Source organism: Labrus mixtus, chromosome 3 (genome assembly GCF_963584025.1).
Source record: "Labrus mixtus chromosome 3, fLabMix1.1, whole genome shotgun sequence".
In the NCBI taxonomy this organism is placed as follows: Eukaryota; Metazoa; Chordata; class Actinopteri; order Labriformes; family Labridae; genus Labrus; species Labrus mixtus.
In genome coordinates, this window is record NC_083614.1 from 31,235,462 (window position 1) to 31,254,113 (window position 18,652).

Consider the following 18,652-nt stretch of genomic DNA (forward strand, 5'->3'; position numbering starts at 1 on the left):
AAAAGACGCAACTTTCTCATTACCTACTCGACTTGCTGGCCACATAAAGGAAACTTACCCTGGCACACTGGTGAACATGATTCTTATGACCACAGTAATTAGGACATGAGTGGACAGGGAACCCTTGTGAATATTGTACCTGTGGGTTTAGGTCAGCTTTTTTTAGTAGGTCACATGTCCCTTAATCTCTTCTGTGGGAGAGGACAAATGAGGTCACAGCACCACACCTCATCTGTGGGCATTTATGAGCACACACACACATGCACAGACAGACTCATACATGTAGGACAGAACAATCCAGTTGCCCTTGACAGCTTTTTGAAAAATGTACTAAACGTGAAAAAGTATATATTGAAGGAGTCTCTGTAAGGAAATGATCTACAGAGGAGACCATGAGCTAGAACATTGTGTATTTACATAATGTTTTTCTTTTATGCCTGTGAATGTTGCCACCCAGTCGGTGTCAGACAAAGCAGGAGCTTTGAATTAAAAAAACTTCTTCCAAAGAACAGGGTTTTCTTCAAAGGGCTGACATATGGCTGCAGTTTTACAAACGAGCTATAATAAGTAACTGCAAACACTGACACAAGCAGAGCAAGTCGGTCAACGTGTATTTAGGGAAATTAATATCTTACAGTGATATATGTTTTATGCAACAGCAAAAAAATCTGCTAACATTGAAACTTTATGAGTGTTAGGCCAAATTTGTAGTATTATTAAAAGTTTCAAGCCAGGCCGTTTTAAAGATCCACTAAGCAACTTTCATTTTGGGTCCAATTGTGTTTTTGGACGAAAAAATCTCATCCTGCTCAAACTTGGAGCTCATTGTGAATCTATTATTAAGGAATGGTAAAGGAAGGCCGTTTAGGCACCTACCCGACGGCAGGGTTGACAGGCATATAAAATAACTTCATAAAAATAATCAATCTTCTGCCTGATTGGTCTTGTTTGCTTTTGTGGATTTTCTTTACAAATGTAACAACAACCTTCCTCTGTATACAAATATACATTGTTATCCATTCATCTCTCTTCATTAAAATGTTTTTTTTTTCAGATCTGGACCTCATAAATTGTTGACTACATCAGGCGTAGAGCCTACTGTTCTTTTTATATCTCTCCCTTTATTACAGACTGGATTTTCAAAAAAAACGTCCTTAATCCCATTGCACAATCACACAGGATATACACACATACACGTGTGCTCACCATCAACTCCCACATGCACTTTTCAATTTAGGGTTCATCCCCCCTCTCTCTCCTCCCTCCTCTTCTCTCCCATCCTCACGCCTACATGGGCTCATCCCAGGTGCTTGCTTTTGCCCGTTTAGCCACTCTGGCCACCCACGCCTTCACACTCTCAGTCCCAGCAAACAGCAGCACCAACCCCTCACCAACCCCCCTCCACCCACTGCTTTTTTTTTTCTTTTCCTCTGTCTACTCCCACCCACTCCAAACGGCTGTGAATCACTGGCTGACACGCAGAAGCACCATCAGGGCTCTTGTGTTTTACATGCAGAGGGGACTAGCATCTCTCTTTCCCCTCGGCTTGTCAAGCGCATCCCATTCTGATGAGGGTTGACTTGCACATACTCTGAAAGATACAGAGTTTGTGTGACTGTGCGGGGAAGCTGACATGAGTTAATACAGGTGTGTGTGTGTGTGTGTGTGTGTGTGTGCGTGGCATGCATTTGTGCATTGGGAACCAAGGGGAACAAATTAATTGTCCTCTCATGGAAACGTTGTTTTGCACCTTCAGCGGAGTGATTCATGCGTCGACCAAAAACCGCCTGTACGAGTGACAGGAGAGTCCAATAGCTGTCTTTTCAGAGAACCGACTGCTCAATGATTCATGTCCCCCAAATCTGTCAGGAGGCGGCGGCCATTGTTTGAGCAGCACTTACATCCAAGTCTGACTTCTCTACAATGTTTATCAGGTGGAGAAAATGACTGGTGCGGATGATAGCAGCTGAAAAGGAGTCGTCATTGTTAAATGCAGTAGACGGCTGCTGATATTGGCCTCAAACAGCTGCACTGAAACATCAGACTAGAAACATTGAGACAACTCCAAACCTGAGATAGTCATTTGTCTTAAAGGCTTTATATGCGATTTTTTGATCCAGCAGATGTCGCCCTTGAGCACCAGCATGAAACCAAAACAACTTGCGCTGCATTGTTGTGTTAGCATGCTAATGCTAGCGATCTTTATTATGCTCGTATCTTCACACTGCATGTAAATTTACCTGAAATGAGCGTGATCTAGAAACACAGTTAAGCAGTGAGTACAGTATGTTATTCTTCTTTTCTCTAGTCCCTCAATTAAACAACTTTTATACACGAGGGGAGGAGTCAGCCGGCCGTCCGGGCGATGTAAACAAAGTGAAGATAGGACTCTGAAAACTCTGAAAACATCACAGACAGTGGGACTCGGGTGTTACACCCATTGTAGACAGTCATGACTCACAGAGTTATTTTCAGAGGATATACTTGATTTATATTATATTTAAGTGTGAAAAATCACATATAAAGACTTTAAGAGGACTTATTTTTAACCTATCAACTATTGTCTGGCAAATATATATGCTTCTGGGAGCAGGGGAAAAGTTCTCGGTAATTCTGGTGCAGCCAGCTGGTCTGCATCAAAAGACTTCCAGTCAAGGCTTCTTTTTCCAAGCGCTGCATTGATTACAGCCCAAGCGCTGTTCATCTGTTCTAGGTGAATCTCAGCTTTATAGTATATTGTGGGTTCTTCACTTTCTGTATACAGCTTCACTCTGCTGCAGCCGCATGAACCCATAAAGGAACCCGTTTCCTGATTTACTTGCTGTGAACAGAGTTGAATCATCATTTCTGATGCATACCAGGGAGTTGGGAAATCGCTGATTGGCTTTTGCAACATGAAAATCAAACATTGTTTGCTGAGATGTTTGATTCAGAACAGATTTTTTAGCTGCATTTTGAAGCCAATGGGAGGCTATATAGATGTCTTTAATGGGATTTATGTTCCGCCTACTTCAGTCTCCATACAGCCTGTTCTTCTGAATACACCACAGCCTGCTGATACTTGATTGGTCAATACTACTCTGACTGAAAAAATGTCCAACACTTAAAATCAAGATCCACATTTCTTTGTAGAATCATATATCGAGAGTAATATAAAACCAATGTGAGATAAGTCAGAAATTCACAGAGAAACACCAGTCTATCCAAACATCAGGAAAATAAGAGTTATTCCTTTGTGTATTCTGGTTCATAAAAGTATACTAGACAATATTCACAAATAAAGTGTTGTCTGTAAGTAAGGTGTGGCCTTGGTTATTTACTGAGGTACCATTTGCTTCAAACCTGTCCAAGGTAATAAAAACACTGACTGTAAGAATCTACAGCCTTGATGAAATAAATACAAAGTACCACTTGAACCTTTTATTAGGCTGCAACAAACACCTCGTCTCTATTGAATAACTTTTCTACTAACATGTAAGAAGACTGAGTTCATTGTAATCTCCCAGAGCCTGATAGTGGAACATCAACAAACGTGTTTCATCTCCTAAGCAACAGTTCAAAACCCAAAGATACAATACTCAGCTTCACCTTTTTAGAAAAAAACAACTTCCTGTTTCTTCTTCTTATGTCTATTTTAACAAGTAGTGCAGCTGCATTCAAACATCCCCAATGTCTTTCAAAAACTAAAATATAAAAGTTTGCATTTGTACGGAAACCGTTATGGACATGCATCCATACATTTCATTTACAAAACTTTTCAGTTACTATGAGTAATTTCTGTTTTTTTCTCCAAGATCTTGACTTATTTATCTTCATATAACAACGCTTGTTGTCCCGTGATAATGAGCTAATTTCAGGTTTATCAAGATCTTGAATTATTTTCCTCGTTATGACTAAGCTGTTCAGATTCATTTGTCTCATTATCTTGAGATAAAGTCTTGTTTCTTTGTGATAAGGGTATTTGACGATCTAGAAAGCAAAACAACGGAATGGTCACTGTGATAGGCCTCACCATGACATGCTGCCATCGCCCACACTGATCAGGATAGTTGAGCCTATTTCTACGGATTTTATGTGCTTTAAAGTCTTTCTATGTGATTTTTCACACTTAAATATAATATAAATCAAGTATATCCTCTGAAAATAACTCTGTGAGTCATGACTGTCTACAATGGGTGTAACACCCGAGTCCCACTGTCTGTGATGTTTTCAGAGTCCTATCTTCACTTTGTTTACATCGCCTGGACGGCCGGCTGACTCCTCCCCTCGTGTATAAAAGTTGTTTAATTGAGGGACTAGAGAAAAGAAGAATAACATACTGTACTCACTGCTTAACTGTGTTTCTAGATCACGCTCATTTCAGGTAAATTTACATGCAGTGTGAAGATACGAGCATAATAAAGATCGCTAGCATTATCAATCAATCAATCAATCAACTTTTATTTGTATAGCGTCAACTCATAACAAGTGTTATCTCGAGACACTTTACAAGAAGCAGGTAAAATACCTTACTCTTTGTCTGTTAACATTACAAAAGAGCAGGTAAAAAGACCTTACTTATTGCTATGTTACAAAGATCCGGCCTATCCATCATGAGCACTTTAGCAAAGCAGCAAAAGTTACAGTGGTAAGAAAAAACTGTCTTATTAAAAGGCAGAAATCTTCGGCCGGATCCCCGGCTCATGACGAAACAGTCTTCACAGGCCTAGACTGCGCTGGGCTTGGAAAGGGATAGGGGGAGAGATGGGATAAGATGCAGGAAGAGGGATAGAGAGCAAGGGGGTGGGGGGAGGTAGACCGTCCATCAGCAATCCGGTGGGGAGGGGAGGGGGTGTGGGGGGGTTGATGTTTGAACTGACGGTCCTTCTTCGGCTTCCATACATTAGTCAGACAGATGGGGTCGCCAGGAGTCCACAAGGTGCAAATTAGCATGCTAACACAACAATGCAGCGCGAGTTGTTTTGGTTTCGTGTTGCGGCTCAAGGGCGACATCTGCTGGATCAAAAAATCGCATATAAAGCCTTTAAAAAAACTCTGAGGATACATTATAAATAATCATGGGGAAACAGAGTGAATAAAATGTATGGATGCATGATGTCCACTTAGGGCTTCCGTACGTATTTTGTCTTTTTGGAGATCAAATTATGCGCTTCATACAGGTGTTCATTATTATGATGGAGCACCGTTTCAATTTGCAGGACATGTTTGTGACTTGGATTTTTCAGCACCTTTAATACTGATATATGACAACGTGTTTAGTCATTGCACTCTCGTCCAACTTGTTTGTGATGTCATAAAATGTTCTTTTCTTTGGCCTTCGCACTCTGCAAACACTCGAGTGTAAGCCTGATTGAAGCATTTATACAAGCAGTTCATATACAGTCGGCGGGTTTCAGTTCCACTGGTTCAACCACTTGGCAATGTGAGATCATTTTCACCCACTGACAACTGTGATTGTCTGGAATCTCGATCTGCCAAGAAAGGCTTCACACAGATGGTGAGAGAGAGAGAGAGAGAGAACACGGAGGATGGATGATGGAGCTTGATTTCACCCTCTCCTCTTACAGACCTCGGCATAATCACGCAGTAAATATTTCTTTAGTGGGTTGATGTGTTCTTGCTGACATGTTTGTGGGCCTACATGAGTGTGAGTGCGTCTTAAGAGTGTGTCTGTCGGCAACGCAACGGCAAAGCCTGCGGAAGCACATATAGGCATTGTGAGGACTCGGCGGGGAGCTCTGTTCCCTTTGTGTGTGCCAGGAGCAGCTTTCCACCCACGGTGGGCAGGCAGGCAGGCAGGCAGGCAGGCAGGCAAGCAGGCAGGCAGGCGGGCTCGGTTGGTTGGCACCTAGTTTGGCATTCACTGGATGACTATGGTAGAAAGCAGGGAAGGCACACAGCCATTCATGGTAACATTATGCACATTGGGAAACAGGAAAGCTGTGGGGGTTTAGAGATATTCTCCAATGAATGCCTCCCTCGCTCTCTGTCTCTAGAAACAAAAGAATAGATGTGTTAATTAGGTTTTAGAAGAAAAAGAAAAAACTGAATTCCTCTTTAAAGGCTTTATATGTGATTTTTTGATCCAGCAGATGTCGCCCTTGAGCACCAGCATGAAACCAAAACAACTCACGCTGCATTGTTGTGTTAGCATGCTAATGCTAGCGATCTTTATTATGCTCGTATCTTCACACTGCATGTAAATTTACCTGAAATGAGCGTGATCTAGAAACACAGTTAAGCAGTGAGTACAGTATGTTATTCTTCTTTTCTCTAGTCCCTCAATTAAACAACTTTTATACGCGAGGGGAGGAGTCAGCTGGCCGTCCGGGCGATGTAAACAAACTGAAGATAGGACTCTGAAAACTCTGAAAACATCACAGACAGTGGGACTCGGGTGTTACACCCATTGTAGACAGTCATGACTCACAGAGTTATTTTCAGAGATATACTTGATTTATATTATATTTAAGTGTGAAAAATCACATATAAAGCCTTTAACCATTCACTGTCAAGAATGTACTGTACCGACAATAGTCCACCTTCAAAAATAAGTAATATTCCACTTAGACTGATAACAAGCTTCACAAGCACTAGGTTGTAAAAAAAAAAAAAAAAAACTACATGTGATGGCCTGATGTTTGAACTGACGGTCCTTCTTCGGCTTCCATACATTAGTCAGACAGATGGGGTCGCCAGGAGTCCACAAGGTGCAAACTAACAGCCAGACGTAAACATTTCAACAAGTAGCCCTCTCTCATGTGTTTGCAAAGTGCGTCTTCCCATTTTACCAAGATTAAAAACTAGAGAAAAAAAACGTTTTCCTGAATCCTGATAGGTCAAATCAACATAAAAGATGCAAGTTTTAGGATAATATAGGCAAATATATTAAGGAAAAATAAATAAAATGTTGATTCCAAGAAATAAGCTGTAGCCTAAGGTGTAAAATGATTGAATGAGTTTTGAATTATTTTTTAAAATAGGCCTTTATTTATTTCATTTTATTGTTTTCTTTTCGCTCTTCAGCTGACACACCTCCCACCTGCTCTCTCTCTCTCTCTCTCTCTCTCCCACTCTGCGTTTCCCTCTCTCTCTCTCACTCACTCACTTCCCTCACACTTTTCACTCTGCTACCCAAGATGGCGGCAGCCCCATCCATCCAGCCGCCGAGCGTTCACTCTTCTCTAGCCGGGGAGAGCGCACTTTCTCCGGAGATGGATAGCCCTGAGAGCCGGCAGCCGGAGGATGAGGAGGCAGCGGCGGCGGCGGCGGCGGGGGGAGCGGCAGCAGCAGCGGCGGCGGCGGCGGCAGCAGCAGCAGCAGCGGCGGGGGGAGCTCAGCCCGCAGACTCGGGGATTAGTGTCCGGGACCTGCCGGACCTGGAGCCGGAGGAGATCGAGAAGCGGCTCGCCAAAACTCGTCAGGAGCTGAGCAACAGGAGGAAAATCCTGATGAAGAACCTGCCGCCTGACACCACTAACCAGGTACACAGAAGAGAAACTGCAGGAGGGAAGCAGAGTGGGTCACTTGTTTTCAGGTTTCACTCTGACTTCTTGTAAACCGGGGGTGCTCAAAAGTTCAGTTTGCACTTTTAAATAGACTATTGGCTATTTGTATGTTAAAGAACTATTTCCCAAAGCTTTTTACTCTTTAATTTTCAAAGTAGGAGACATGATAAATTAAACTTTACCTGGAAATATCAGCACAAATATTATTTTTATGTAGCCTACTTCAAAATAATGTGACATTTAAATCTGAATCATTGTGTTTCTAAATGAGTTTTTGCAAAGGATGTCACAGGTTTACTGTCCTTGATAACCATTGCATGGTGAGGTAAATATAATCAGTGCACCTATATAACACTGAAACAGCTACATTACTGGATATTTTAAACACACAAAGCTGTGCATTCTTTTGCACATTTTGTCATCTGTTGTGTTCATGCAATCATCATTCTTGTAACTTTTGCAAGCCAACATTTTATATGCAACTCGATCGCCTTGGCATTAGCTGACTTATAATCAATGCACAGTTAAAGTTTTGGCTGATGGTATTCTTGCTGGACAGATATTGTTTTGAACATTGTAAACTTGAGTATCCCAGATTGTCTTCCAACACACGAGTGGTAGAGTCCATGATTTGTGTTGGCACAAGCCGATCAGTCTGTCGTGTTTATTGCTCATAGGAACTTTGTCGGCATGTTTCTCGTCAAAGAGCAACAGAGTGACATCACTGTTTATATATCTTGAAGACCTTTCTGTCGTTCATCACTCGTGTCAGGCTGCGAGCGTTCATGAGGCAGAGGAGCTGATTGTGTCCCTTCATGGCTGAAGCCACCAAAACACTCTTAGAAAGAAGAACCTGCACTCTGCCTGAAGTTTGTGTGTGTGTGTGTGTGTGTGTGTGTGTGTGTGTGTGTGTGTGTGAGGAGAGAAAAGCAGAGTGAGACGGCATTGTGTGTGTGAGGAATGAGAATCGGAGGGGAAAGAGAGAGACGAAGCAGCAGAAGAGGAGTGTCTTCTCCTCTGTATATTTTCCATGAAATGCATGTGCCAGAAGGAGTGTGATGTGTGTGTAGTGAGCCCGAGCAGGAGAGAGAGTCTGCAGGAAGCCTGCTCAGCTGAACACGGCCACATGAATTCATTCATTTAAAGGAGCAGTTCAGGTAGTTTTACTGATGAACTGACATTAGCTCTGACCGCGTAGTGTGTGTGTGTGTGTGGATGTATCTCAGCGAACTGACAACTTGTCATTTGAAATATGGAAATCACTAGTAAAAGAATATAAACATTGAAGCACATAGCTCACTTTAAAAAAAAATCTAAAGCTGCATTGTTGTTTTAAACGCTCAAATGTATGGAGTCATTTGTGTTTATCATTTTCCTTATTTCCCCCAAATAATTCAAATTTTCAAAAATGCAATCTGTTAACTTTCTCTGTTATTTAATCACAAATTCAATATTTATTTGACATACTGGATGAAAAGAATCATTTGAAAAAGTAATAATGGGCTTTTTTTTCTTTGAAGATAAAAAAAAAAGATGAATTGATTAATGTCAAGGATATAAAAAAAATTAATTGGTATTTGAAATAAAAGCCCTTTGCAGCCGTCTTTGTGCATGTGCATATAGGGATGTGAATCTTGAGCCTGTCTCTTGCCTGGTTCCTCTACAGGAATCCAGTGATGCTCATACAGCCCCGTGTTGACATAACACCATCTTAATATCATAAGGTTAGACATTTATGACGAAAGGAAAATCCTTGTCGCTGTCTTATATAACCAGTCTGATGAGCCCGACCACGCCCAGCAGACTCCCATCGCCCATTCCCCTCATACCCACTGCCCCATTAGTGAACACTGTAACGCAGAGTGGATGTGTGTGTGTGTGTGTGTGTGTGTGTGTGTGTGTTAGTGAGTCCATGGTGCGCTGTATCAGATATATGGCCCTGCTGACAGCTCTCATCTCAGAGGAGTGGGGGGATGGGAACAGCAAAGAGAAGAGGAAGAGCGCTCTTAGAGAAGGAGGGATGGGGAGACGGAAGAGTTCAGGAAGGATGGATGAAAGAGTTTTTATCAAATGTATCCATCTCTTTATGTTTCCCTAAAAGCCATCAGTAGCATTTTTACTGAATTAAAAGTTCTCATTTGGATCTACTTACCCAGTCTAAATTAGTTTGAATAATTCATTGAAATAATAAAGTTTGAAAGATTTTTACAAGTGACTAAAAGTTAAGGGCTGGGAAATGCATGGGTTACCCACGATATGATGCAATGTGATGCAATTACGATACGATTTGATGCGATTTGATACGATATAGCGATCCTAGCCCACGCTACAGTATTGTCTTAATACAGCAAGCTTGTTGAAAAATATAACGATACAGCACAATATCTGATCCACTGAAAAATATAAACTGCCTAAAATATAAACTGCATAAAAGAGGGCAGCTGTGGCTCAGATGGTAGAGTCGTCGCCTCTCAACCAGAAGGTCAAGGGTTCGATCCCCAGCTGAGCAACATGCCTGATGTGTCCTCGGGCAAGACACCCAACCCCACATTGGTTCCCGCTGCTTCAGTGGCGGTGTATGAATGGATTAGTGTTGTACTTACATTTCTGATGTACGTCGGTTTAGATAAAAAGCGTCTGCTAAGTGATTTGTAGAAAGACGTTTCCGTTCTCCTACTGTCTTCTTTTTGTCTCCTTCTGTCAACGTCTTTTGCCAATTTACTATGCGGTTCACGTTTCACTCATTTATGTCATAAGTGCCACGATGAGAAGTCAGGAAGTGGTGACACAGGGTCAGATTAAGGAAATCTGTTTAGAGCGCCATTAGACACTTGCAATAGGATGATTGTTTTTTTGTTTTTTAAGATTTATTTTTGGGCTTTTTGTGCCTTTAATTGAGAGATAGGACAGTGGATAGAGTCGGAAATCAGAGAGAGAGAGAGAGTGGGGAATGACTTGCGAGAAAGGAGCCACAGGCTGGATTTATACCTTGGCCGCCCCCATACATGGGGCGCACACACTAACCACTGCGCCACCAGCGCCCCGCAATTGGATGATTGTATCACGCGAGTCAGGACGATGATATATTCAAAGCCAAATCAACATCATGTCCTCCTATTCCCGAAAATGCTATCAGCAGTAATTTAGTGAATAAAAAGTTCTCTCCATGTGCTGAGTGTGTGGCCCCTCCAAAAACTTAGAACAGTGCCCGCGGGGCACCGGGCACTGCGTCCTCCTCGTGTCAGAGCGAGTGTCGATCAGGTAAACTTGTCTTTTCCTATCTCTAAGTTTCAGCAAATGACAGCAACATTAAGTGGGAGTGCTCTCCTGCAGCGCGTCTCTTTCTGTCGCTCTGGGGCTTAAACATAAGCTTTGTGCTGGAGTGGATTTGCATCTCCATTTCAACGAGTCTACCCGCTTGAAGGTGTTTATATTGATGTCTCACTTGTTTTAAAGATAGGGTTGGTGTGGTAATATATCCACACGTTTGGTATATCCGTTAAAACAGTCTTTAACACCTGACAGCAGTCAATAAATCATGTGATCTCAAAGCGGTTTGCCGCTGCCGGAGGTATTTCATGACTACCAGGAGGATGGTAGAGAAAGCTCAACTCCATGGTTACTCGTAACTGTTCACCCTGCTAAAGAGGGCAACAACAAAAAAAAGTCAGAAGCAGAGAAGGCAGCGATGAGAAAGAGTGTAGATCAAGCAAGAGGACAAACCAGATTAAACGTTAAAGCTCTTCAGATGGAAACGACCGAGGGAGTTGAAGGGTCTGAAAAGTGACACCACGGTTGCTGTCTTTCTGCTGCCATGTTTGTTTTTTAACATTCAGTATGATAATGTTAGGTGTGTCATACCGCTGAACAAGACAAGAGGTAAATGTATGTGACACATTCTATTTTCCAAATAAATCTTTCACTTTTTAAAGGCTTTATATGTGATTTTTTGATCCAGCAGATGTCGCCCTTGAGCTCCAGCATGAAACCAAAACAACTCGCGCTGCATTGTTGTGTTAGCATGCTAATGCTAGTGATCTTTATTATGCTCGTATCTTCACACTGCATGTAAATTTACCTGAAATGAGCGTGATCTAGAAACACAGTTAAGCAGTGAGTACAGTATGTTATTCTTCTTTTCTCTAGTCCCTCAATTAAACAACTTTTATACACGAGGGGAGGAGTCAGCCGGCCGTCCAGGCGATGTAAACAAAGTGAAGATAGGACTCTGAAAACTCTGAAAACATCACAGACAGTGGGACTCGGGTGTTACACCCATTGTAGACAGTCATGACTCACAGAGTTATTTTCAGAGGAGATACTTGATTTCTATTATATTTAAGTGTGAAGAATCACATATAAAGACTTTAATCTGTTGAAATGCTTTTATTATGAAATGGTTTATATCAGGAAATGTGGTGTCTTCAGCAGCAGCTGAACACACTTCTGCAGGAGAGAAACAAAAACTTAGAACCGCACACAGATTCAGTTACGAGCTGCTGAGATCTAAATGCACGGTGACTTTTAATAACAACTTCCTCTGGTCTCACACACAGAAATGAGTAAACTATACAATCTAACAGGCTCGTCTGAGGGGGGAGGAAAGGGGGGTCGTAGTGCGTGAATGTGATGTTTCAGTAAATCAAAGCACATGGTGTAAACATTTTTCTGCACTAGAGAATGCAGAATGTGTGTTTGAGAGAGTGTGCATGAGGAGGTTACTTTCCAAGGACTTCTCTTAAGTTCTTTAGTTAGTCAGAGTTTCTAAGAAATACACTTAAGCTGAATGTGTATGTGCATGTTTTACTTTTCTTTTTGACACCTGTGTGTGTGTGTGTGTGTGTGTGTGTGTGTGTGTGTGTGTGTGTGTGTGTGTGTGTGTGTGTGTGTGTGTCAAATCAAGCGTGCATCTGTACAGGTATACTCAAATAGGTTTAAATGTCACAAAACAGCATGTGCCTGAGCTGTTCTCCTTCCACCCACTTCCTCCTTTTACCATACATGCTGAGATGCCTGTGTGTAATACTGTGTGTGTGTGTGTGTGTGTGTGTGTGTGTGTGTGTGTGTGTGTGTGTGTGTGTGTGTGTGTGTGTGTTTGTGTCAGGAGCAGATGTTCATGAAATCCTCCCCTCCTGACTGTGGGCAGGCTTCATCACCTTCATCACTTGTGCACACACGTTGTGATTTAGATGTTCACTGTGGAGTCCGTGCCGCTGTTTGTGAAGACGTTTCACCGCTGTCATTAAGATTCAACGGTTCGACTGAATAGTGCGAGTATCACCAGGACTGACCAACAAGCCCATTCAGTATTTAGTTATTGAAGAGTTGATGTTGTTTTTGGGACATGCTTACCTTTTATTTGAGAGCACAGTCAAAGAGAGACATTAAACGTTTGGAGGAGAGAGTGGGGGATGACATGAATAAAAAGGGCTGAGATTCGGAATCAAACCCACGGCCACTGGGACGAGGACTATAACTTCTGTACATGGAGCATGCTCGCACTAACCGCTGAGCTTTACAGGTGCACATAGTGTATTTTTCCAGTTTTGATACGGACTGCTTTCAATTCAATTCAATTCAACCTTTATTTATACTCGAAAGATCATTGAGGGGCAAACCCTCATTTACAATGACATCGAGTCATTACAGAAATAATTAGAAAACAGACATTAAATCAAAAAGAAAAACAGGAGACAGATAATACAAGACTGCTGAAATCAGTCTAAAAAAGGTTCAAATGTATTAAGATAATTAAGCAAGTACGAAACTGTAATAAATCAGAGGTCGGGAGGCTTAAAATCAGGTTTCTAAAATGCCCAAAAGGTAAAAGTTAATTTCTCTCAAGAAGATGCTGTATGTTGTTCCAAGAGTCCGGTGCAGAATAAGAAAAAGCAGATTTTCCCAGTTCCGATCTGACTCGAGGAACATTCAACAGTAAACATCTTGAGGAACGTGTCTGGTAATGCGCAGTGGCTATAGTTCAAACATTTAGGTCACTTTATGAAAGAGGCAAGATAAGGAACTTAGTTTATAATGTTCTGTAAATGAGTTTAGCTTGGTGGTAGTGTAGATGAGGAGGGCAGAGTGTTAAGGTGTATTTTAAATATGTGAAATATTATTTATTATAAATGAACAGCATTTTTTTCACTATCTGTATTAAGAATCAGAAAATGGATGCAAAATCAGACATAAAGTAACCAGACTGTTACGCTGTTTGAAAAAGCTGTTCACGACTTTGCATTGATTTGAATCAGATTTAATCATAGACATTTCCTATAAGCGGCTGAAAAACATAATATTAACTGCATGTATTTGACTGACGTGTCGTGATTGCTTTAATGGAGTTACAAAGAGTGGATAAAAGGTTCAGGAGCGACCGAGACAGACGGTAAAATGCACTGACCAGACGTGTACAACAACGTTGTATGTAGACTAATTGGATAAAAGGTTAAGGGGAAATAATGTGTGTGTGTGTGTGTGTGAGAGAGAGAGAGGAGTACTGAGGTGTGAAGGCCTTCCTGGTTAAACCTGTACCTCTTCTTTTAAAAGAGACATTTTCACTTTCAGTTGGAACATTACTCGCTGTCTTTCCTTCTTATTCCTGCTTCTCTTGACTTTCTCTCAGTAGTTTAAAGCTGAGTTTCCACCTAAAGTTCTCAGAACTTTTAGTCCCTGGGTCTACTTTTCAAAGGACTACAAAGTGATCTCCGTCCACTGTTGTTTGTGTTTCAGTTAAGGTATTAAGTCGCGTAATAAGGCAAATTTGTCAGCTGACATTTTAAAGAATCTTCTGAAAGCTGCAAGTGTCAGACATATTAGCAATGATCCGCACTGAAAGTCCCACCCCAAAAGAACTCGGTATACCTCCCAAAGGTCTCTGGTCCCTGGGAGAAGTTCCTTTGGTGGAAACACACAAATATATCCATATAAACACCTCAAGCAAAAGAAGAAAAAAAACAGGCCAATCGGTTGAAATGAGGTAGTTTAAACCTTAAATGTGATTTATTTTTTAAGTCCTTTTCAGACTTAGAAATACAAAGATTTCCCATCTCAGGGGAGAATGAGGGCAGGATGCACGACCATTCAAAAATACTACCAGGTTTCTAATGATACAAAGCTAAATGCAAATGGGTGAAGTATCCCTTTAAGAGCAACACACTAACGGTCAGTGTTGCTGCTCTGAAAAGACGATAGATGTCCATCTTCAGGGAGCTGATCAGTTGGTGCCTCAGAGGTGTGTTTGAACGGCTGAATGGGTCGGTGCCGAAAGGAAGTCCTGGAAGAAGAAAAAAAGCCATCCTATAGGAATCATTATTGTCGCACAGCTGTTTGAATGAAATGCACCAGGGCATGTAAACACCAGACTGTATCAGATCAGATCCAATAAAATAATTTGACTTTGAAATCTTCTGTTGGGATTAATTCTGTCAGAAAGAAAAAGAAAGATTTTAATGAAGCTAAGCCATTGTTGGATTCATTTGTGAGATCAGTCAAGTGTCGGGGTTCAGGATTCTGCAGGAGACGAGAGCCTCCATCAGCTGATAGGAGGATAGCAGAAACGGAAACTTTCTTAAGGAACATAATATACAGAAAACAATCCTACTCTCAGCACGGTCTGCAGCACATGTAGCAGAGCGTTACATCCGAGCAGACGGTCATCTGGAAGTTGGTTGATAAAGTTTGATTAGGTTACATTTTTGTTTTTAATTGTTATTGAAGGAACGGTTTAGGAGAAGAACCCTACTCTGTAACTTTTCATATATTGATGCATTAATCCATGTAGAAAAGGTCATTTTTTTATTCAGACTCAAAATGTCAGTCCATCAGCTGCCATACCTGGACATTTTCCTCTTCATAATCTGTATTTTATGTTTGCATTGGTAGGTCTCTGCTGTATCCAAGAGTTCTGGATATCTGTGTTGTTTATCTGTCCAGGGATTTCTAAGCTCTCTGTGGTTGAGAGGCAAGACTCACCATTATCTACCTCAGACAATTAGACGTTACTGTAGAGACCTGTTTCAACAAATCTAATATTTATCTCAATAAGTGTCTGAGGCATGAACCGGGGAACTGGCTTAGACGTTCAGGTCGAAGCCACAAAACAGTGTCCAATGCATAACGGGAGTTTGGATCCTTTGACCCATTTCCAAATTCACAATGCTCTAAGGATTCCAGTAATCCACATAAATGCTCAGCAACGTCCAGTAAATGTCAAAATATAAGAAGTTACTGACATTATACTTCGACACGTTGATATGGTCAAGTCTGGCTGTATGGTCACCACAAGAAGTGATGGGACGATCCAATCTTATATATATATAAAAAACCTTGCACAGTCTCTCTTTGACGACATTCAGACTGAACTGTAAGACGTGTCCACAAACCATCTTCAAGACATTCAGACGAGATGAAACGGCTCCTTCTATATTATCTATAATCCAATTCTGACATTTCAGTTTAAAATATTTAATTTGAAAAACCATACAGTTGTTTCTGATTCCTGTTTGTGTGTGATGCAATGCCAGGTTTACTACAGCTTTGTGTAGCCTTACACATAATACCAACAACAACAATAACACTATTATTTAGGATAATAAAAAAATTGGAATCAGTATTGGTATCGGTACATATTAATCGGAATCGGATCGGAACTAAAAAAAATTGGTGCATCTCTAACCACAAGCCAATGCTCCACCTGTTGTTCAGTGTAAGGATTCCATACAAATATTCAAAACACACGTTTTGGCTCCAACAACTACTGTCAAGAGAGGAGGCTCAAATTAGCAATGCCCGACCACCATCCATCAACAACATGAAATCCAGACAGTGGCAGCTCTGTGGGGGGAAAACAGCTCAGTAATGAAAGGTCAAAACAACAATGGAAAGAGTAAACCATGCCAAGTTCCACTTTTGTCACCCAAGAACAAAAAGGCAAACATCCAATCCAGCCGGTGATGACCAGAGTGTAAAAGCTGCTCGTAGCTCAACCTGTCGGCTTTCCATTTCTCCTGTGAGATTGCTGAAGGCAGAGTTGAGAGCTCAATCCCATCCATTCTCCCTCATGTCAGTGGTTTCTTCATTGATCACTTTCAGAAGTTTGATTCTACCCACAGGAAACAGTGGATTCTGTCAGGATCAAAAGATACATAAAAAAGGGAAAGAATGTCACAACTGTAAGCCGAGATGGAATATGAACAGAAAACTATTTGACCCAAAACGCTTGACATAAGTCCAATCGCCCGTCAAACAGGCCTTTGTCACTTTTTGTTAATGTTGAATGCAATATGGAGGATGTAGCGATAATTTGGAATATATTTAAAATTCAATACAAATTTGGACAATTTAAATCAATGAGACAAAACATCATGAAATGTGAAATACATTTTGAAGTTGGTGCCTTCTTGGCTGAGAAAAGGCAGAAAGTGTCTTTTTGGCCCATGTTGATGAAAGACACCAAATCCCAGAATGCAAAGCACCGCCTGCCACTCCCACTAAGGTTTACAGACATATTTACTACAACACAGTTTCCTCAACTGATTCAGAGATTTCTTCCAGAAGGAATTGTCAGAAAACAGACTCTATGTCTGTGTCCATAGACAAACAGTGAGAGCACCGACACTACCAGTCCGCCCCAGCTCGAGCCGGCCCGGGCTCCTCGTCCTCACCGCCGCCGACAGACAGGCCTTATGTCTCGGCTGCTGAGCTGGCAGCGGCCGGCGGTGGGCAGCAATACAGCCGCGAGACGGCTGCTGCCGACAGGCTGGTTTTGTTTCTCAGCTGCTGCGGCCAGCAGCAGTCCCGACGGCCAGCGGCGGCAGCAGCCAAGACACAAGACCAGTCTGTCGGCAGCAGCCGTCTCGCGGCTATATTTTTATTTTTCCGCCATTATCAGCTTTCTCCATAGAGCCTGTTGGCATAGCTTCCAAGCAATATGGCGGACGTTAAGTTTGGATTCTGGGAGTGAGTTCCCACCCACGTTGCGCAACCGCAACAGCGATGTGATGCAAAATGATGATTTTTGCGTCACTGGAAGCTCCTTTTCAGACTCAGAGATACAAAGATTTCCCATCTCAGGGGAAAATGAGGGCGGGATGCACGACCATTCAAAAATACTACCAGGTTTCTAATGATACAAAGATTAATGCAAATGGGTGAAGTATCCCTTTAACTACAGTACATTAATTTCTGGTCTTGAACCCGTTGGGAGCGAGTTGTTATGATCCAACTTTTCCAATGAATAGGAGAGCATTTTCCTCGCGTATCACACGTCCTCTCGCAAATGTCCCTGTGTGAACACAGACCAAACTTGAGGTAATTATGCAACGATGTTACAAATTTGGTCCATGATTCGGACCAGAGAAAAGAAACTATAGGTGTGAAAACGCCCTTAAAAACTTAAATTCCAGAAACATTAGCGGCACCTGTTTATTCAAAGACATCTTCCTTCTTAGGGCTATAAGTGTATCTACAAATCCTTTGTCTATTTTTCATTGTTTAAATACTTTTTAATAATAAAAACATGGATTATTCCAATCCAGGGGAAGCTTTAAACATGAAGGCTCTAAATGTGTATGACTGCAGGAACAAAAAGAAGAGAGCTGTGTGGAGTGTCTCAGTTAATAATAAGATGAGAAAAGTTTGAAATCTCTCTTTATGTTGGACCGTTGGTGAAGCTGACCTGAACGCTCAGTTGATTTGTGAAGCTTCTTGTGATGGACATAAGCGAGTAATGGAACCCAAATGTTCAGTAATGCTGCATGTGGAAAGACATTCATCTTTCCCCATGAAGCCTGTTGATATGCATTATGCTTTCAGTGGTGCCTCGGTGTAGGAGTACAAATGACTACAAGAGGCCATTTAGCTTTTATGCCTGAGAGCTACTCTGCCAGTTTCCACGTATCTCTGCAGGGTATTGCAGTTTTCAGACTTTTAATACAAAGTCACACTGCTGGAAAAGTGCTGTAACAGTTCAAGAAGTAGGTGATTATAGAAAGAAACTTTTTGTTCATCACATGTATAGTTATCATTGTTTTAACGTCTTTGTTTACTTGAAAGTTTAGATCGATCCAGACTGCATGAAAACAAACAGAATTACATTTTGACCCTGGGTCTGCACCGCTCTGTTGTTATGTGAGGAGTGACTT

General features: G+C 41.6%; 1 protein-coding gene across 1 annotated transcript in view; it reads left to right on the plus strand.

The window, feature by feature from the left end:
* The first annotated feature begins 7,088 nt into the window (after positions 1 to 7,088).
* The window catches only part of raver2 (ribonucleoprotein, PTB-binding 2), a 103,658-nt gene continuing 92,094 nt past the window's right edge, over positions 7,089 to 18,652 (plus strand). The window contains exon 1 of the mRNA XM_061034959.1: positions 7,089 to 7,484. Within this exon, the coding sequence (XP_060890942.1) occupies positions 7,140 to 7,484 (345 nt within the window). The 5' untranslated portion in view covers positions 7,089 to 7,139. The remainder of the gene's footprint in view (positions 7,485 to 18,652) is intronic.